Source organism: Zeus faber (assembly GCF_960531495.2).
Source record: "Zeus faber genome assembly, chromosome: 5".
In the NCBI taxonomy this organism is placed as follows: Eukaryota; Metazoa; Chordata; class Actinopteri; order Zeiformes; family Zeidae; genus Zeus; species Zeus faber.
In genome coordinates, this window is record NC_137192.1 from 20,397,546 (window position 1) to 20,420,073 (window position 22,528).

The following is a 22,528-nucleotide window of genomic DNA, read 5'->3' on the forward strand; positions in this document are numbered from 1 at the left end:
GTACTGGAGAGAGATCTGAGGGGGAAAGTCCATTTTTTTTCGACATATTGTTTTGCATGTTGTTTTCACATTGTTTTTTATTGTTTTTAGTATTATCTGTCCTGTCCTGGGCAGGCGGGCCACACTGCGGAAAGGATCCTCATGCCACTGCATGAGTTGAGAGTTAATCTACAAGCGGAGTTCTAATTCCCAACCTGCGATGCCCGTCTTCAAAAAGCACTTGCAATAACGCCTTTAGCTGCTCTTTGCATGACCTCGCTGACTGCAACACCGATCAGATTTTCTACTTATTGCTTTAATGTTTTATAAACACTGTATTTATCAGTGATCTGTGTTCATGTGTTTCAGTACCTGCCAGGGCCAGTTCCTGTTATCAGCTCCTCCGCCGCCGACCACTCTGGCCCCACCATGGTTCTCAGGGTCGTCTGCCAACTCAGTCAACACTGAGTCACAGGATGTAAATATATAATTATCTACATTTTCTAGCTGTTATATGTTTTTCCATCACACCCCCTTGCTGCAACACCTTGATTGCACAGTTATTGCCATTCTAAGAATTTGATTTCAGCAGAAAAAGAAGGGACTGGCCATCCCACCAATTTAAAATGTATAATTGATTTATTATTTTTTAACATTTATAAAAAAATGTTTTATCATGTATTAATTATGTATTATTATGGTTATTATGATTATATTGTTATTAGGGGTCCAGTCCGTAGGAATTGAATTTTGAAATCTAAAACTATTTGAAACATAAGAACAGCAGGAGCTATGAACACAGTTCACATCTTGTTTGAACCGGTATGTCACAAACATCTCATGGTTGAATTTTCATTCAAATTGATCCGCACACAGAGCAGAAATTAGTTTAAAACTGACCAAATTTGATTCGAAATCACAGACACGGTCCAATACATTCAAACTATCTGGAACACATTGACATAAGCTGCAAACGCAGTTGAGGTGTCGTTTAAACCGGTATGGCACAAGGATCTCGTGTTTTAAATTTCATCCAAATCGATCCACTTACGGAGCAGATATTAGTGATAAACCAAACAAATTTGATCCCAAGTATTTAGCTGGTCATGCTTGACTGACATGCCACTATTCATAAACACTATGAACGAGATGAGATTCACAGTAAGACGCTTTATGACATCATCATGCTATTTACTAAAAATGTGCAGGTCCTGATTCAGAATTTACTTAGCACCACCTTGCAGTATTTATTGTTACACTAATGTTGTTGTTACACTAATCTCTGTCGCAATGTAGCTTGAATGTTATTCTCCCTTGTAAGTCGCTTTGGATAAAAGCGTCTGCTAAATGACTAAATGTAAATGTAAATGTAGAATGTGCATTGGAACTGTACCCAGTGTGCGATGTAAACCCTGTCACTCTCTAGTGGTTAGAGATTACAAACTATGCATTTACATGTATATTTATGTACCTTGTTACCTGGTAGATGTCTGTGGATCTGTTGGATTGATATTTTAACTCTTTGGTCCCCATTAATTTGCCGGACTCATGAAATATAAAAAAAAAACAGTAGTCTACAAAAACTCATGACCACGTCGAGTTGAATCCATTCAAATGTACGACGGAGTGATGTGTTCAAGATCCAACGAGGTGTCGAAAAATAGAACCTGTGCAATGGTTATTACTCACAGAAATACCACAATGTATTCCGTATTTCATGGAAACGAAACTTATTGAAAATGTAATTCATGAAAGAAGTCTCCACTAAAATTACATAGGTGAGACACAACGTCGCCTTACCTCACTGAAACTGCAGATGTACTCACATACAACGAGGTAAGCTATAACAATTTAAAAGTTTGGTTTAAAGTAAAAATTTAACATTTTATTTAAAGAAACGTCATGTATTAACAGTTTCCTACAGCTAAACTTAGCAGATTTAAATAAAAAGACAGAAAGTTAAGTATTAGCCTGCTTGTTTATATTGCATTACAATATAAACAAGTAACCTATTTAACTGAATTTTCCAATTGTAGATTAATAACAGAAAAAAGACAATGAAGTACTAATTAAAACTAACATTTATTCATTATGTATTTATTATTATTTTTTATGTGAAGTAATTACAAAGTTTGTTTTTGTTATTCAATCTATACCAATAGATTCAATAATGAATCTATGTGCATTGATAATATTGAAAATTAAGATTTAAGTTCAGAAGATGAAATTATTGATGAAACACTGACTGATAAACAACAACTTGGTATGTTTATGGACATATGGACATTCGAACCAGTTGATATTGTACAGTAAGTATTAGAGAAACACTTTGAGGACATGTTGTCTGTAGCACCAGCAGAAGGGAACAACCCTGCACCATAATTGGAGATGAAACCAATGAAGCAAAATGTTTCCCAGTTCTTTTCCCAAACAACAATGGGAAAGTTTCATACGTGTCCAAGTTGGATTCACACCGATCTACATTTGCATCGGGAAATATTGATAAAAAAAACTTTACAAACTCACCAAAAATGTAAGAACATTGGCTTTACATTGAGAGCACAGTCACTTTGTGACATCATGAACCAATGCTATATAAATCCATCCTTATTCTCTTGAGTGGTCGGAAAAATCGGAAAACTGTAACTCGTGATACATTGCACAGAATCTGAGTGACAGTAATACTATCTAACACAACTGCCTGCAGCTGTATTTATTATTATTATTATTATTATTATCATTATTATTATTATTATTATTATTATTATTATTATTATTATTATTGTTGTTGTTATTATTGTTGTTATTGTTATTATTGTAATTATTATTATGTAACCTGTAATTGCTTACCAATAGCTGCAAAAGTGGCCAGAATCAGGAACCTGAGCATGCTTAGAGAGTTTGAAAGTGCTCGTGTGAAGGATAATGTGGTAATGGTAATGTGTAAAGGTAATGTGTCTCTAATTCTTTTATACCACAGGCTGACCTTCAGTCAATCTTCGTGGGAGCCGGCTGCTTGGCAGCGGCCACGGCTGCATGTGTGATCCGTCTCACACTAATCAGTAAGCAGCAATAGCAAGTCTGAAAATAACTGAGGCTTTCATCAAGCTTTCAGCTTTCATTCTTTGTGTCTCTATTTGCTGCCTGATGTAACCCTCTTTCAATCTGGGTGAACCTACTATAGTACAGCCTTTAAAGTGATCTGATAAAGACTCTGTCATAATACAGTTTATAGTATAGTATCAACACAACAAATTACTTGAGATACCATGGAGTAGGGCTGTGCCATATGACAATACTGTATATATTGTAAGGCGATAGAGAAATGACTATTGTATATATTTGTTCATTACATTTACATCGCTATGTCTCAAATCAGCGTCAGAACTGCCTTACGGCAATATTTTATGTCACGGTGCTTCACGTTATCTAGACGTGGGAGCGAGTGTAAACAAACATGGAGGAATGTGACGCTTTACTCATTGGATGGATCATGGATTATTACAACATTTGCCCGTCTGCTATCGCGCTGTGACAACATACAGCGAGGTCAAGCAGCTTTACAACAGTTTGCCGTTCGCGTTTTAATTCAGGTTTCCAGTGAGTTAAAGTTTATATCTTCAGTTTTGCACTAAGTCGGATTTTGACATGTATGTCCTTATTTTGCCTCTCCTGTGAATTTAGGAGTCCCGACAAGCGCCTTCCCGTTAAGCACCCCATCACAAAGAGGCTTTACCATGTGTTTTATTTTTAATACAACTATTAGTTGAATATACAGAACACGTGCTATATTGTGAAATACATCATTATCAAGAAATGAAATTATCTATATCGGGAAAGAAGATTTTGGCCATATCGCACACTACAACCATGGAGTTCATTTTGTTTTGTTTGTTGTTTATTGGTATATAAATAGACCAGATCAATAACTATATAAAAACATCGACCGATGCAGAGAAGTGTCTTCCATAAATACTGTAGACGGGATCCTTCGTCTCTTAACATCACGATCTGCAAAAGGGGAATGATGAAATGTGAATAACAGAACAATACAAGAACAAATAGATCACAAAGCCGCCATTAAATTAAAATAGTGATCGAACTTCACCCTCTCTCGGATGCGATGCTTCTGAGTTCGTTTGAGTTCAACAGATGTAAGCATTTCTACACTTTCTCTATACGGCAGTTAGTAATATTTTTCTTTGTACCTACATAGAGTTGAGTAAATCTTTTGTATTGACGGAGTCCAACGATTCGATGTAGGCAGAAACGTGGGTGAAGAGGGTGGGGCTTTGGAGTGTTGCGTCCCAGGCTGGACATAAAGCTGGCGATGCCGTGGACAACATATTTGCCGTTGACCTGGCAGTTCAGAGGTCTACCGCAGTCGCCCTGAGAGGAAACGAGACAAAGACCCATTGGCCAATTTGGTGACGTGAAAAAAAAGTAAAGTAAAACCTCTTCTTCTAAGATAGTAATACTGATAACCTGTGTGTGAGGTAGTCACATGTCATTTGACATATTCATTGTCAATTGAGTAAGGGCTCGTTTCTTGCACAATATGGAATGAGCTTATGTGGATTAATCTCGCGATTTTCTCATGAGATCACGGTTGTTATGGCCTCTGAAGGTACAGGCCTCGGTTAGTATAATGTCTGTGTCTCTCTCCCTGTGGTTGTGTATTCCTGATGCAGAATGCTGGAGCTTGTTGGCCATCAGCAGGCCAGCCTATAAGTCGTTGAGAAGTCCCAGCCCCTGGCCAAGTGGCCATGTTCCCAGCCACCGGTACGATAGGCGGCTCCTCCTGGGCGTGTGCTGAAGTGTCCTCGAGCAAGACACTCAACCGCTCTCGTTGAGCCGGTGCACAGCCTCGCAAAGCCGCCTCCATCAACACACATGGATGATGGATGTGAGGTATGCACTGTAAAGCGCTTTGAGCCTGACTAGGAAGTATGACTAGGAAGCGCTGTATAAATGCACCCCGTTTACTATCTTTGTCTTTTTTGTGACAAACCCATTTTGTGCTTATAACAACTTTCCTTTATTCCCCCCTTTTCCCTGTTTTTGTTTAGTAAGGACGTGTAGATGGTGTATTTTTGTTTTAGTGTCTAGAAAGTCTAGAAACTTTTTATTTAAGTCCCGTGTGTGATGTTTTGTTTGTTATTTTGGCCAAGACGCAGCTACGCCCCCAGCGGACACCATACCGGTCTTGTCCGTGCTGCCCCATCAACCGTGGTTGGTGCAGGTCTTGTGGTTGACCAGAGCAAGGTAGGCCTGCTTCAGCTGGGCGGACAGGCTGCCGACAGCTTTGAAATGAGACAATAAAAGGAAATTTATGTTATTGAAAGACAGGCCCGATGCATTCAATACCAGACGATAGATCAGAGTCATTGCGTTCTAGTGGAGGGGGCTTGACAGATGGGTGGAGGGGTAAGGCCTCACAGCCAACTTACTGTCCCCGTCCGGTGATGTTGCAGAGGTTGTTGTGGGGCGGGACCTGGCCAGAGGGAGGCGGGGAGCCAGGCTGGACCCGGTCAGACTCGGCAGGTTAATGTTGATGATCAGCCCAAACCCGGCCCAAAGGTGTCGAAACATAGAAACTTCATTCTTCATTCATCTTCATTCTGCTTAATTCACTCTCCCTTGCACAGTTTGGCCCAAAGGCACTGTTAGTCGCTGGAGTAGCTGTCCGGGTCATGTTCACCCAGAACCACAGGCCAGGTCCTGGTGCTGCATGGTTCCAGAGCACACAAGGAGATTTTGTTCACTGGTAAGTGTTGCACAACGCTTGTTTGTTCCACCAAAACCCAAATATGTTTGAGAATCATCCAAAATTCCGATAGCTAGTACATCAGGATCATCACATTACAATAACAATGACTATTAACCTGTCCACACGGTGAGCCCCAGTCATCACACATCCTCTCGTAATAAGGGTTCCTCCGCACGCGTGGTAAGACTTGCTTCCAGATTTATACTGAAGAGAGACCCGGGCGAAAAAGTGAAAGAAAAAACCTCCCATAATTAGCCATAAAATTGACGGGTTTAGACAATTCATGAGTTGATCGGATGTTGCGCAGATCATCAATTTTGGCAAGAACGTAAACAATACAGGACAAATGATAGTACTGATAATCCTAATAGTAGCAATAATAATAATACTTTTGGAGGAAAAATGGTGAGGTAAAGGACGCGTGGAGTTGGCCTAGTAAGAGTCATTAGTGAGTGGCCAAGTGAGTGAGTCATTATGTTATGTAATTCTTTGTGAATAGTTATGGTATAATAAATTAAAATAAATAAACCACCTTCTGACATTGAGGTGATGTTCTGTTACCCGCCAGGACCAAGATTTAGGCGTGGCCACCTCACCGCCCACAACCTGCTCCTCGACGCTGTCCTCCAGGCACCTGGGCTGGGGCTCCAGGTGCCTGGAGCTTGGGCTTGAAAGCTGGGCTTGAAAGCATTTTTTCAAGTGACCATTTCATTTTGCTTGAAAGAAAGGAGTCAGGAGTCAAGACAGCGGAATTCATCAGAGCGTTTGCACAGGGACTCAGCATAGAGTGAGTCAGGTAAGCAGTGACTGATGGGCTGAATGACTAAGTCACCTGAAGGTGACTTATTGGCTGAGTGACGCAGAGAAAGAGAGAGAGAGAGAGAGCGAGGTCAGTTTCTTCTTTTCTTTTTACCTTTATTTAACCGGGTCAGTCTGGTTGAGATTAAAAAATCTTTTACAGACAGAATACACAAAAAGGACAATAAGCACCCATAAACAAGCAGACAGGAACCTCCGGTTAAAGCGTCAGAACCAAACCAAAAGAAGGCGTTTCATAAGTTTCGAACAAAGACGCTTGAAGATTGTCCTTCTAAGAATGAAATAAATGTCCATGAAAAATAAGAGGTGTGAGTCCCACGTCCTCCTGCAGGGAGTTCCAAACGGAAGGGGCAGCATTCTCAAAACCCTTCAAGTGCGTCTGCCTTTACTTCTCATCTTCTAAGTGCTCAAATAAAGAAAGGGAATCGATAACGCGCTCGCGTAGGGTCAGCCCCGTTGGCCCCTGTCAGTTCTTACCCGGAGCCGCGAGGCCTGTCAGCGGCAGGAACCTTGAGCGCGTCCGCGGCGCTCAAGGTGTGCAAAGAGAAACAATATCCTTCCCCTCTTTTATACCTGCATGGAGATGACCTTCAGCGAGCTCGCCGGGCGGGCGTTCCCCTCTCGCCCCGCCCGCCGGCTTGCACCTGTGCTGATCCCACACGCGCCGTCGAGGTCACCCCACGGGGAGGGGTGAAGGGTTTGTAGATAAATGTTTGAGGCGTTACACGGAAAAATGTGACCGAGGGGAGTCACAGGGTTGCCGAGGTGGCAATAATTATCTCAGAGACACTTATTTGTGTGAGCGTAGCGACGTGTACGTGGTCTGGAACCAGCACTTGCTTACTCAAAGTAACAGAATTAGTCAAATAAAATAGATAATAACATAAAATATATAATAAAATAAGCGCAAGGGTAATTGTTAATTCTGCATTATTTAATTTCGCAACGCACGCTGATGTAACCGCCTGCAAGTACTCGTAAATATTTCATGTCCCGGGCCGATGATGCATCCAATTTGCCCACCACAATTCATCTTAAAACGCGGTTTTGTCGGTTTCATTTGCTTTGTCATGTTAAGAGAGAAATGAAAGGGCTATTTTTATTTATTTATTTTTCCTAAATGACAACAGAGACAAAGTATTCTCCCTCAATCGTTTTGAGAAATCATGTCACTGGCGGCAATGTTTGACTTCTCTCTCTGTTTGTTGTGGTGACAGTCTGTCTTCGACTGCAAACAAGGCTGCGGTACAATTCATGCTTTGAACACAAAGTGGAACATATTTATGAGTTTTACTTATGGAGTTTTAATGTGATTGTGATATGTCGTTGTTTGTTACCACTATTAGCATTATAATCTTTTAATAATTGTATCGTCATGTTGATGTAGTTATTTATTATTATTATCATTTGCATCATGATTTTAACACACAGTTCAAGGGAATTGATATTACTGTTATATTTATGTACATTTTCTGAGATTTTTAATGTACACACAAGTACAAAACCGATGGCTTTATTCTTACATTGATTTAATCCGAGCGTAGCTGCCATCCAAGATGATGTCACAGTTTCAGGAGGAATGAAACACCCTCTCACTAGATGGTGCTAAAATATCATAAACATTATGTCTGGATTCAAACAAACAGTGCCCCGTGGTTACAGATGTGTGATCCACATTTCTTTCTTCTCTTCTGGGTCTTCTCTTTTTTTTCTCAATAGTTATTTCCATGGGAAATTTCCACATTTTTGGATCCCGTGTGAGAACCGAGGTCGACGCGGTTCTCTTCCCGAGTTCGGCGGCGAAATCCGTGACATTGAACGCTGGTGTCGCAGATCACTTCATCTTAAAATTACATTGAAACCCTTTTCACAGGCCATTTACCACTGATGGCTACAACAATAGGTCGCCGGACAATAGGAGGTCTCCGATGTAGAATGCCTTAATTAGACTCCAAGTCATTAAAAGTGTCTGGATTATAGATTATTACCTTATCCGCCTATTGGAGCGAGAGCCACGCTGCCTGGTAATTGAGTCCCAAATAACTCTGGGTCTCTTATACTTTCTCATGGACTTTCGACAACTGATTGCCTTTTGCCCCGCACACACACACTCGCACACACACACACACACACACACACACACACACACACACACACACACACACACACACACACACACACACATGCACACACACACACACACATGCACACACACACACACACACACACACACACACACACACACACACACACACACACACACACACTACTTGCTCTTGTCTTCCTGCAAAAAACATAAATCTAATGTGTAGATCAAAGGGGGAAGTGCTGGGGACGTATTAATTAAAGATGTTTGCTCGTGATACCACTTCCCCCCCTGTTAATGAACACTCCACTAGGTTCCCATAAAGATGTCTCATTCACAAACACAGGGTTGTAAATTGAACTTTATAAAAAAAATTAATGGGATGCCTTGATTGGGAGTGCGATGGGAGGCCGAGGAACTGGTGATTACAGGAAAGCGACAACATCTGAAAAAGCCAAACTGATGTCAGAGCAGCAGAGATAAAGACTCAAACCTCACAGTATAAACTCCATTCATTTGGCCCCTTACCCTCCCCCACTTGCCTCGGTGGCCGTCCTGCTTATGTTAAATATATGTACAATATTGCTTTTCTGCTTCTTCTTTGCACGTCATCAGCTGTGCTGATGTTTTTCCGAACTTTGTCAAACTTTTTCCACTAGTTACCGTTTGTAAAACCTGCCGTAGCCCCCGTCTTATCAAGTGTGTTTCAGTATTACTATTTGCACGACACGAATGATCCATCTCACTTCTGTTGTGAGTGTCTTGCACAGTGTTGCACTGGTTGCATATGGAAATTCACTTAAAGGATATTCAGCTACGTCAACTTCAATTACAGTCAAACACAGTAAACAATAGATAAAGGACAATGCAGGATGAGCAACGGATCTCAATGGGATTCAAACGCCAAGGAGAGCCGAGCCCGTGGAACTTTTAAAAGCACATGGTCAGAAGACCGTCAAGTGACCTATAGAATGGTGGCACAGGAGGTCAGATATATAGGACGGTGCCAACCCATTCAGAGCTTTAAAAACAAACTGTGAAACATTAAAATTGGCTCAAATAATAATAATAAAAAAAGAAAAAGAAAAAGGGCATTACACAACACCCCCTGCACAACAGAAAGCCAGGAACATAAATCAGAGTGAGAGTCAGTTTATTCCACCATGTACATTTTCATTTATTGTACTAGGAGTTTGCTCCGGTGAGGTTTGGTGCGTTACACTGCAAACCATTAGCATAAAAAAGCTTAACAATCCAAAAAATGAAGAATAAAAAGAATAAAAAATACAATAGAATAAAAAAAGTGAATAAAATGTTTGAATTGAATTTAAAATGTATTTCAAATGAAAAGTTCAATTGTCGAAACTACTCTACTCGAAAAGTAGAAAAGAATACAAAACAGAAATCACTGACATACAAATATTCAAAAAGCCATACGATGCAGCGACTTCTTGTTACAATGGCAAACTTGAGTCTTCACACATGGGGCCATAACTCAGCATTATCATCATTTTCCTTGGACTCTCCATTCGTCAGCAGATAGAAAAAAAATCAAAAATCTTGAAAATTAAGAATGCTCCACCCCCCCTCGCAGTACGATAGAAAACAACACAACATTACATCTTATACTAAAACGAATCTTCTTACGACGGGACAAATGCATCCGAAACGCACACTTCTCGATCCCCCGCACATTTCCTCACATGACCTCCATAACGATCATCGTTTGTGTGATGTCAGGCCTACCGCTCCCTGGCTGCGTACAGTGTGCGCACTCTCAAACTCTTAAGTTATTAATGCCACCACACCAGTCCGCACGCCGTCCATGGGGACTCCCGGTGCATTATTAGCATTTTCCTGTGAGCGGAAGAGCGGTGCGGAGGGGAAGCATCAGTGGTTCCCTGCACTCTGCGGCGTGAGGGCGGCGAAAGCCATCCGCCGCTCCGTTTGTAACCTTAAATTGCAATTATACCACAGAGGAAACAATCGATGCTGCGCCCCCTTTTCCGTCTCCCTCATCTGCTCGCTGCATCTCGCCGCCTCGCTTCCTTTCTTCTTCACCTTTTCCCCTCGGTTTTGTTTGTCTTCATGTCCCCCCCACCCCTCCCTCTCTCTCTCTCTCTCTCTCTTTTGCTTGCTCTCTCTCTCTATGTATATATATATTGTATATACAGCTTATAAATATATATATATTATGTATGTTTCTCTCTCTCTTTTTTCACACTATACAGAAAACATAGAAGCAAAAACCATAGGTACAGTGTGTCTTCTTGGTGTCCGTAGAGTTATCTGTTGTTATCTGTGTGTGTGTGTGTGTGCGCGCGCGTGTGTGTGTGTGTGTGTGTGTGTGCGTTGGGTTAGGAATGTTGGCCGCCCCTCTCGCTCTCAGCAGGCTGAAAGAAAGACGATCTGCTGCGGCTCCCAGGACATGATTGATCTCGTGTGTTGCGGCGCTCCCTCGTCTCCGTCCTCCGGAGCCTTCTCCAGCCGCCCCCGCCCATCCCCTCTTTCCGGCCCTTCCTCCCCCGGCCTCAGCTGGGCCCGCGCTGCCGGGCCCCGGCCCCGGCCCCGGAGGGCGGGAGTCAAAGGCTCCGCCGGAGTGGAACCAGGTGCCTGAGGCGGGTAAAGCGCCGCGGCCGTGTTGTCTGAGATGGAGCGCTATGAAAACCTCTGCGCGTTTTCAGATGAGATTTCTCTTCTTCGATGATGGGATGAATATGATTTGGGCATCAAAAGACAACAGCAACACCAACGGTTATAAGATCAGACCCGATTAAGTATGTGTCTAATTGAGAGACTTATTTAGACTTACTTATCTTAATTAATATCACTTTTTCTAATTGAAATGAAAGGGATTAGAGGCAAGGAACGGGCAGTTTGTGTAGCTGTTCTTGAAAGCAGGTTTTCCCCGTCTGGTACTTTTAGACCGGTCAAACAGCGTCGACCTCATCCCCCCCCCGAGAACCAGGTAAAAAAAACAAAAACATGCGGGGGAGCTCAGTTCACATGGAGACCAGGAACCCATTTGAATTACGTCAGCGGCGCTGATGGAAACTTGATCATTTTAAGCATAATATGTCACAGTATGAGCGGACGCTGGACTTGGTGAAAGCACTGGTGGGATCCAGCAGAGCCGGGTTCCTCGAAAAGTCTGCATCTCTCCCACCGCGCGGCCTAGTGTGACGGTGGCGCGGGAGGTCGTCCAGTAACCAGAGGGCTCCTGGTTCGATCCCCTGTTCCTGTTGGAAGTGTCCTTGAGCAAGACACTGAACCCTGACGTGCTCTCAATGAGCTGGTGTGCACCTTGCACGGTTGTCGCTGCCATCGACGTATGAATGTATGTGTGAATGGGTGAATGTGAGGCGTGTATTGTAAAGCGCTTTGAGTGGTCGCGAGACTGGAAAAGCGCCATATGAGATGCAGTCCATTTCTTCTGTCAAACACATGTTGCCAGTTATTTTCGGGACCACGGGGAGCGCATTACGACCTCCGTTTCCCGTTTATGAACGCCAGGCAGAAATCAGAGATGTCGCAACATCACGCGATCGTGTTTCACAGATTTTGGGAAAGAATTGAGTTAGAACGGCAAGCTTTCAGGCACACCGCACATGATGGGAAATGGCGCGTGTCGCCGTTTCTGCACAGAGGTCATGAAAAAACTTTTGAGAAGAAAAAAGGAGTTTGTTAGTCAAACACCAGACTTGCTTGTTTGCCAAACAGAAAGCTGGTGCGTTTCGCCCGTTCCCCAAGGGAAGACAAAAGAAAAGTGTATTTACACACATTTACATACAAACAGTAATAATTATTTTTAGCCTGGATGTAGCACTTCTGCGTTTGCCCTCTCGTTGCAGTCTGATAGAATCGGGTTTTCATCATCCATTCATTTCCTTCTCGACAGCTTTGGACTTCCGATAAATAAATAAAAATAAAATTAAAAAAAAAAGAGCTACACAAGTTAAAACAACTCATTGGGATTAAAAACATACATCAATCGTTTCGTAGTGTCTCCAAACGGGACACAAAAATGTAGGTTTTCCCCTATCATTAAGCAGCGACTGAAGAGCGACTGCAAGAGGGAGGACTGGAATGGCCGTTGGGGACTACTGTATGAAAAGGTGAAAATGCTGCATGTGAATATTTCATTAGTTGTTAATGGAAAAAAAGCCATGAGGATTAATTTTCTCATATGGCAAATCTAAATATTATTTTTTCACTTCTCACTCCCGTTGCACTTATTGGGCTTTATGGTATCTAAAGACAACAGGCAATGATCCCAACATATGTAACTTTAATCAGTCGACACTAATTACTGAAATGATTTCGACAATTAAAATGCCAGCAGCCTGGTTTGCTAGTCTAATTTAAAAAAATATAATGACAAAAAATAAAGTAAAATGAGACTGCCGAAGGAGTCTCTGGAGAAGGAGCGCGGTCGCTTCCAAGAACCCAGAGCCATTCCGGTGTCTGACTATTAGATGTGCTCTTTTTTATGGACGATTCAGAAACTTTTCGACCAGAGTCGGAAAATCAATATCCCCGGCAGAAACACATAATGCCATATTGAACCGACGATACAGATGAATAACCCATGTTCAGGCTCAATCAACCGTTGAAATACCAAACCGTGCCAACCACGGGTTGAATGCGACCAGCGCATTTCTCCCTCACGGCAGGACACGGATAACAACGAAAAAGTGGAGAAAAGCAAAAAAAAGCTGGAGAGAACCGTGCGACCTTGTAGGGTTTCGAACGCCTACTGCGGTCTTGCAACATCAGAGGCAAACTAATGGTGGAAAAGAAAAGGGGTTTTCACTGCTTCTTTAAAAAATTTCTCTTGGGTTAAAAAAAAAATACATTAAAATCTCGACAGGCAATTCCCTTCAGAGGCCAACACAGTGATTGGAACGTGAAAAATAGATGTAAAAGGTGCTGCTCACCATTCGCCTTGCTGGAAGCCATTTTGCAACACTTGGCCTAAGCATGATAAAGGCTCCGCTGTTTGGCTGGGGAGGTGCCGATGTGTTACGCATGCAGACCGGCACGCCCGGCGGGGGGTGGGGGGCTCCTCGCTCGCTGTTGCGTGACTCCTATGACCTCCCGGCGCGCTCCCACCGCCCCGCGCATCTCGAAGCTCCGCGCTGACAGGATTCCACCGCTGCCGATAATGCCGTCCTTGTCCGTTAATGATCGCCCGTCCCATGTCTGCCATGCATTCGAATCAGAGGGAACCAGCGGATGCACTTTATTAGAACTAATGGTCGTCTTTTTGGTGGAGACCTTGACTGTCCCCCCCTTGATCAAACCATGTTCGGTGGTCCGGTTCAGTGCCACAGCACAGTGGGCTCAGGAAGCGCGGGTGGGGTTGATGAAGTCCAGATCGCTGCGTGAATCATATTTTGGTGATTATTATTGGTGAGGCGGAACTCAGAGGGGAGACTCAAATTTTCATGGTCAAGAGCCTCTTGTCGTCTGTGTGTGTGTGTGTGTGTGTGTGTGTGTGTGTGTGTGTGTGTGTGTGTGTGTGTGTGTGTGTGTGTGTGTGTGTGCGTGCAAGTGCGCGCTGCCGGCTGAACAATAACTGAGGAGATTTTGTCACCGGGAGCTCGCTGGATTCATCTTCCCCGCCATTTTTGTGAGAGTTTAACCCGAATAACCCCAGAGTCATGGGAATGGAATTTGCATCCACGCCCTGACGTAGAGTACAGGAGAGGAGCGGAATGACGGGGTAAGAGGGGAAGAGGAGAGAAGAGGAGAGAATGAAAGAGATGTATGCATTGTTTTATTGCAAAGTGTCTTGAGAGCCTTGAGAAAAGCCAGATACAAGCACACGTGTTATTATTATTATTATTATTATTATTATTATTATTATTATTATTATTAGTACTAATGGAAGGAAAGGGAACAGATAAGAAGAAAATATAATAAAAAAGATCAAATAAGTGAAGAGGAGAGAAGAGGAGCAGAGAAAAAGAGAAGGAGAGATAAAACAGAAGAGCAGAGAAGATGCGAGGTGAAGAGATGAGGAGAGGGGAAGAAAAGGAAAGATAAAAGAAGCGGCGAGAAGTTAAGAGGAAAGAAGAGAAGAGGAGAGGAGAGAAGGAGAGGAGGGAAGAAAAACTGGCCAGGGGTGGTCAGCGCGGGGCCCACCATGTGGCCTCCTTCGGTGGGGGGCGGACTCCTGTCGTCGCACAGGGCTGCCCGAGCACCTGTCCTCTGGCGCTCTCGGTGCACGGGGCGCTCGTCACTAGGGGGACGGGCTGAAGGTGGTGGAGTGTCCGCCCTCCTCTGTTCTGTGGTCCGCGTGCTCGGTGGCCGGGGACTGACCGGGGGACTGATGGGGGCGCGGAGCTGCCCGGCATGGCGGAGGTGCATGGCGGGCAGCTCTGCACCCGTGGCTGGTCGCTGTAGGTTGGGTGCCTCCAGGTACGGGAGGTGGGCGTGGTCGGGTCCTGGGGTGGGGGGCGGTCCGCGTGGCTGCTCCCCGGCCTGCTGCGCCCCTGCGTTCATCTGGTTGCGCTTCGACTATCTCTCCCAGTGCCAAAACTCATACTCAGTACATACACCACACAGTAGGCCTTGGACTTTGCGGGACGGGTGGGGCTGCGAGCTATGAGGCTGCGGTCGGATGAGCCTCGCCTCTGCACGGGGCACTAGTGGGCATGGGGGTCCCGCTCTCTCCGGCGGGGCGGTGGTTCGGGTCGGGTGTCGGTCTGTTGCCCGGGTTCTGCGCTTGTGGCTGCGTCTTGTGCCTGCAGGTGGGGGTGGGTTGTATCTGTGCGCCTCAGGGATGCGGGGTCTCTCTTCATGCTTCCTGGGACTGGATTATGCACCACGGGGGCTTCCGGCTTCTCTGGGGGCTCAGGGGTCTTCTGTGGCTGCAGGGCGGGGTACTCTAGGCTTTCCTGCGGCTGTGGGGTGGCTATGCAGCTGCGGAGCTCGGGGGAGGGGGGCTTCGGGGCCTTTTCCGCTGCTTGGAGGCCCTATGATATAATACTGACCTACACCAATACACCAGAAACAATTGGGATAAGTCCTGTACACTCACCGGTGGACACCTCACACACGCACACGCACGCACGCACACACACACACACACACACACACACACACACACACACACACACACACACACACACACACACACACACACACACACAGGCGGTCTCATCACACACACACTCACACACCACCAACACCTGCTTTGAACACACCCCAACACCCTCCTGGTCACATCCCTCTCCTTTTCTCCCTCATTTGCTGCCATAACTATGACAGGAATGGGCCAAGCGTTCCAGTTTTCCTGAACTTAATTAACTCTGTTTTTCAATACATGTTGTGGTCCGATGTTTGTTTGTACGTGTACATGTTGTTTAGTTCTATGTTTCATTTTCTCACCCGTGGTGAATCTCCCCCCTTGGAGTAGTGATTAGTTGTTTATAAACCAAAACATGGATAGTTCTCCAAAGAGGAGGATTGGTGGCGGTTCTGTACAACAAAAAGCTGTGCTCTTGTCATCCCACAGCTCGTCCACAGGACGGAGTTATTGCAGCAGTTCTTGATGGTTAAAGAATAAATAAAGAGTTGCATTGCGGGTTGAGAACTTGAACTCCACTCGCAGGCTAACACTGTCCTAGATGCAATAGCACAAATAATCTGTGTTGTATGGCCAGCATGCTGACAGCACAGGTTTAAAATAAATAAATAAACAAACAAACAAACAAACAAACAAACAAATAAATAAATAAATTAAAGAACAGAACAGAACAGAACAGAACAGAACAGAATAGATGAATATATTTTCTAGTCCTGTTGATCATTTCATGACTGGTGCCATTAGAATGAAATATTAAAATAGATTCTGCCTTCACAAAACATAGATTAAAAACAATTGTATTTGGCAGAATGAAATTAAATCAGGATGATAATAATTCTAATCTAATCACCGACTCTGCCTCTTTATCCTCAACATTACAAGAAAACATACATTTGTCACTTGTTGTTATTGGCATCTTACTGGATAATGTCACGGTGAAAGGTCAAACAAAACAACAGATATTTCACCACAACACTGAGGCACAGGTGACTTCTTTCCACTCAAACAAGCAGTTTTCTGTGTACATGCCCTTCCTACCATGGTGGTTTGCATGAAGAACCCTGACCCGCTGTGGTGCTGCTCTTCTAGCTCCCTCATAACCTTGTTGCTCCAATCAAATCAGCCCTTCCATGGAAATGTTGCGGGGCGGATTTTGTGCCAATATATTTGAGTTTTCTGTCAACTTCTGTGCTTTCAAGATATACAGAACCTTGTAAACGGCCGTGTCTAATGCTCCTGCAAAGGCCAGCAGACGGAAGTGCAGCCACAAGTCATAAGTCACGGCTGGGCGACAGGAAAATCTCTCCGCACTAGACTGTAGAGACTCTGTACAGACTCTGCACAGACTCAGTAGAGACTCTGTACAGACTTCAGCGTGTGCATTTGGCCAAGCACCAATGATGAGCATTAAAGTGCACCAAATGAAGTCGAGATAACGCAAGACTTTATTGATTGGCAGGGGCAATTCAGGTGTTCAGTTCTGTCAGCAGAAGATGGCAGAAAAAAATATAGAGATAAAAAATAACATACAAAATGAAAATAGACATATGTACACACAAGTTGTGCAGCTGAGGCGGTGGGTATGCTAAAGTAGAGTAAAGATAATAAATGGCAACAGTGCATCGCAATAATATTGAACGATAGTACTAGTAAATATGCTGATACGGCAAATACACGTCTAGCTGTATTATATAGACAGAAGAAAAATAGCTGCCACACACTTTTATTAGGGCACACAGGCAGCGCTTGGGAAATTCGGTGACAGCAGGGAAGCTTCAAAATGACAACTCACTTCCGTGTGATTTGCATTCCGACTGTACAGCAAATTCCTACTCAAAATTCACATCACAGAACGAGAGCCCAGATCGTCTTACCAGCACCACTGATCGATAAAATATGTTGGCTTTATAGATGACTGCAACATTGTCGCAGTCAATACTATTGCAAATGGCGATTATGGACGCATTATGAGCAATTTCATGGGTGAGCTCCTTTCGCCTCCCGGCAATGGTGTTTCCATGGCAGATCTGGCACTGGCAGTGTAGCGGCTCATCTGCCTTACTGCTTGTCTCTGCATGGCTTGCTCGCTGCCACTATCATGCTTGGATGTTCCATCTATGTCAACAATATGGAATTGGATTGGATTTGTTCGAGCATTTTTTTGCGAGTGTGCGTCTGTCGTAGTGTGCACACGCGTGAGGTTGAGCAAGAAAGTTTGTGGCATGCGTGGTGTTGTGTGTGTGTCGCAGGCTTCTTTCTGTGCCGATATCTCTGTATGTGTGTGTGGGGGGGAGTGTGCGTCTGCATCGTGAAGTGTGAGGGTGCACATATGCAGTATAGTATATGTTTGTGTCAGGGAAGATATTTGTTTATGTGTATGAATTGAGAGTGTCGTGAATTCACGGTGAAGGGATAAAACGTGTGTCTGAGTTTAAACCTTTGGTGTAAGTGTCAGGAATGCTTATTGGAGGTGTTTGAAAGCTTTTCTGGGTACAATTATTTGGCATTGTCCAGTATTTCAGTTATTCCAAAAAGTAAAATTGCCATGAAACATCCAGGAGGACATTTCACCCTTTGGAATTACTTAAATACACAACACTGCATGGAGTTAAACGGCTCTCAGAGTTCATTTCAGTTTATTACATGTACAGGGCTATCGCATGACGTGGAGTTAAATAAAAAAACAAAACACAAAACGGAGTCATTTGACGAGGGTATTTTTTTACATGTGTTTCTGAGAGTATTTTATTCAAGCTGAATAGGGACCAACTGTTATCTTTGTCATTAATGTTTCCTCAGCTTGACTGAACTTTGATGTCATTTTTTTACTCTTCAGTTCTTTTCCCACTGTGCAGTGAATATCTGGCAGCAGTCTCCTCCATGATCTCACAACGGCAACAACAAAACATAGATTTCCCTTAGTTTACAGATAACCATGATGTGACGATCATCATGTGAGCAGCAACCCGAACCCATCCAGTGTGTGTGTGTGTGTGTGTGCGTGCGTGTGTGTGTGTGTGTGTTTGCGTGCGTGCGTGTTCGCGCGCGTGCCCGGCCACAGCTCCGTCGCGTGGAGCATTCGGCGTGCCGTCCAATCCGCACGCTCCCTCGTTCTGGGCTCGTTTCATTGATCCGGGAGAAGCGAAGATCTGCTATTTCCCCTGAACGCCGATCCTCATTTCGGAGCGCGTGGTTGCGATTCCTTTTTTTTTTGTTGTTGTTGTTGTTGTTGTTGTTGGTGGTGGTGTTTTTTTTTATTTTTTAATTTGTATTTCTATATTCTGTCTTTCTTACCCAAGACCTTGTCACGGCACCAGGATCAAGCCGCAGCACACACACCGGAGTGATGGTCGCAGCACCGGAGGAGGACGCACCGGGCGAGCGCGCAGCCAGTTCGACGGACTGAGCGCTTCATGGTGCAGCCAGGTCCTGGTTATTCCAGCAGGAGTTGTTCTCGGGTTGTTTCCTACAAAGAAAATCAGAAGATGGCAGCACTGTGTTAAAACAGAAGAATTAAAAAAAAAAATATATATATATATATATATAGTTTTTAAGACATTCTTACACCCACAGCGGCCGGAGGATGCTCGGGATCGGTTCGTGTCATTTGCGGCTTTAGTAATTTCACCCAACCCTCTCCATCTGTATCCATCTTTTTTCCCCTCCATCCTTCTCACCGCTGTTCCTTTTGGAATCCCGAGGAGGCGTTTCAGCCGATCGGTGCGTGTGGAGGCTGAGCCCAGGGACCTGGATCTTATTATCCGTGCGCTGCAGACCCCACAGACCCCACGGTCTGTGAGCCTAGAAGCGCAGCACCTGACTGCTGCGCTCACCTGGACCCCACCTGGGAGTCGGTGTGTGTGCTTATGCACATGCGTGCGGGCGCACGGTGCACGGACCGTGTTCTGACTGTCTCACCGGTGGACGTCAGTGACGTAACACCCAGTCCAGACGGAGTGGAGAGCACAGGGATCCGTGGGTAGAAGGGCGTGAACTCTCCGCCGGTCCCCTCCTTCCCAGTTAAAGTGGGGGGCATCCTCCAGCCCAGACTGTATCCTCCGTCCCAGTGAGAGGGAGGAATCCTCCAGCTTCCTCCGCACCGATCGTTCCCTCTCCGCGCTCCAGACACGCACCCGGTGGCCGCGATGGACCTCAAAGCGGAGTCCGAGGAGGCGGAGTACAAGCGGCCGGTGCCCGTGGAAGTTTTCGCGAGCCGCTCCACGCTGCACGGCATCTCGCACGTGTTGACGTACGAGCGCATGTGCGTGAAGCGCAGCCTGTGGGCGCTGTTCTTTTTGGGTTCCCTGGGCTTCCTGGTGCTCGTGTGCGCCGACCGCGTGCACTTCTACTTCCAGTACCCGCACGTGACCAAGCTGGACGAGGTGGCGGCCCCCATGATGGTGTTCCCCGCCGTCACCTTCTGCAACCTCAACTCCTTCCGCTTCAGCCGCGTCACCCGCAACGACCTGTACCACGCCGGGGAGCTTCTCGCCTTGCTCAACGGCAGGTGGGCAGTGTGTGTGTGTGTGTGTGTGTGTGTGTGTGTGTGTGTGTGTGTGTGTGTGTGTGTGTGTGTGTGTGTGTGTGTGCGCTGTAGCTATATTTCAACCCCCATAATAAGTCCATGCAGTGTTCTTCAGTATTTAAGAGTTATTCCAAAAAGTAAAATGTAGACTCCTAGAAGTGTCATGGCAATTTTCGTCTTTACTCTATACTACAATTTTACAATGTTCCGACACCTCTGTGTATCTATCACACAAACCAACCAACCAAAGCCTGGGGGCATCAAATGGTATATATATATCTCTCTATATAAAGAGATATATATATATAATTATAATCTGCCTACCTGCCTATAATAAACTGTCGTGTGGAGTGCAAATTAACTGAATTTCTCCTTCAGGGCATCAATGAAGTACTATCTTATCTTAAAAGTAGCGTATGCAAATATAACACCTATTTTAAAACTTGATGACAAAAAGTGCAAATCTTGCAACAAAAATAAAATCCACCTTTATTTGAAAAAATACCCAATATGAAAAATAACAAATAACTAAATGAATAATTTCCTGCAATTCCTTCACAGGCAGCTTGTGGGCCGCGGTCCCCAGTTTGGGAACCACTACCCTACCCCCTTGTAGTAGCTCTTCAGTGAACGTCACCTGAATCTTTTTTGGTTCAATTATTGCTTGACTTTGAAAGATAATTTGCCGTTCTAAATGAAAAGCTCCTGTGCTGATAGGTTGGTGAAGCAACACTCATTAAACACTTGAAAGATCTCGAACAAACCATGTGACCTTGGCACCTTTTGACAAACTTTTTTTCCCCGCACTTCTGAAAAACTTGAACGTAACTCCAGAGTGCACAGCGTTTAGTTTAATACCAATCAACAAACAACAAACAAAGCACGCAAACAAAAACATGCAAAACCCCTTAAGGCGCTTCAAATGTGAACCTAAGCAAGATGTGATCCAGATTTGTTTTTTCTTTTTCATTTCCACTGAAGTGACGCGATAATTCATGTTGATTAAAACTCCTGCACTGATTGGAGCGTGCTGTATGTTTCAACTTTATCGCTAAAATACAACAAAAATACCACCTTGATCAAAGGGATAGCCCAGAATGTTTGATTTTCCACATGTTGTTGTACTTTGCTGGCGGATCAATCTCGTTTCTCACCAGTTAGATGATGGATTCACGCCGGTTATTGAGGTGAACGGGAGCAAACTTCATTCATGTCCAAAAGCATTTAAACATCAATCATGATGTATCTAAATAACACAACATTCCACGCCAGTGTGTTGCAGCCATTCCAAGTCATTTTGTCCATGGGTATGATGTGAAGTGCTGAAGTTATATTTCCACCTGGGTTTAAATATGCGACACATGGCTCTTCACGCTGGAGTCGTACGTGGCCTTCCAGCTGCTGAGAACCTGAAATAGAACCAAGTGACATTAATACAACTACTACTGCAGGTACAATTAGTGAGAGTTGTACCTGCCATAGTAGCTACAAGTAGTAGCCACAATAATAGTGGTGATCTTCTGCAATGCTTAGGTACCCAAACTGACAGGCAGATGGGACTGACAAATTACTTTTATGGCGGAATTAGTCATCACCGGGTAAGTGGCCGCTGAGTCATGCGGGTTTGGGTCTCTTTTTTTTTTTCAAGGTTATTTTTAGAATTTACAGTTTCCAAGATTCCTGTGTCTGCACAAGCTAGTGGAGTGATTGTGAGCGGCCATGCAGTTGTCTGTGTCGCCTGTGACAGTGCTACCGGACCGCGGCAGCGGCGGATTCCAGATGTTCTCCGCGCAGGCTTGTCAGGCTCTTCTGCCTTCTTCTCTCTCTCTCTCTCTCTCTCTCTCGTTGGTCATTTGTGTGTTAAACTTCCCCTAAAGAGTTCCTGCCTGCAGGTGTGTTAGGTCACAGGGACGGCCATGGAGAATTCAAATAAACCAAGTGAAACATACAAATTTATACATAATTATTTATTATTTATACAAAATACATTATAATTTAGTTTCTCCACGTTACATATGAATTTGCTACTATAGACTGGTATGCCATTTAAGGTGCAGTGTGTAGAATTTAGTGGCATCTCGCGGTGAGGTTGTAGATCGCAAACAACTGGCAGTGCAACATGGCGGCCTCTGTGGAATAGAAGGCGGCTGCGAAACCCGCCAGAAACGCGAAACGGCCTCTCTAGAGCCAGTGTTTGGTTTTGTCCGTTCTGGGCCACTGTAGAAGAAACATGGCGGTGCAAGATGGCGGCCTCCG

At 44.5% G+C, this 22,528-nt stretch overlaps 2 protein-coding genes across 2 annotated transcripts in view; one reads left to right on the top strand and one right to left on the bottom strand.

Annotated features, from left to right (window-relative positions):
• The window catches only part of LOC307230593 (elastase-1-like), a gene marked incomplete at both ends in the record, with an annotated part of 19,250 nt that extends 4,224 nt beyond the window's left edge, over nucleotides 1-15,026 (bottom strand). The window contains 3 exons of the mRNA XM_080001029.1: nucleotides 1-15; nucleotides 6,311-6,429; nucleotides 14,777-15,026. The exon at nucleotides 1-15 is cut by the window's left edge and continues 86 nt beyond it. Of these exons, the coding sequence (XP_079857155.1) occupies nucleotides 1-15; nucleotides 6,311-6,429; nucleotides 14,777-15,026 (384 nt within the window). The remainder of the gene's footprint in view (nucleotides 16-6,310; nucleotides 6,430-14,776) is intronic.
• Nucleotides 15,027-19,892: 4,866 nt separating this feature from the next.
• asic1b (acid-sensing (proton-gated) ion channel 1b) overlaps nucleotides 19,893-22,528 on the top strand; it is a gene marked incomplete at both ends in the record, with an annotated part of 171,324 nt that continues 168,688 nt past the window's right edge. Inside the window, one exon of the mRNA XM_080000889.1 lies at nucleotides 19,893-20,254. Coding sequence (XP_079857015.1) covers nucleotides 19,893-20,254 — 362 coding nt within the window. The remainder of the gene's footprint in view (nucleotides 20,255-22,528) is intronic.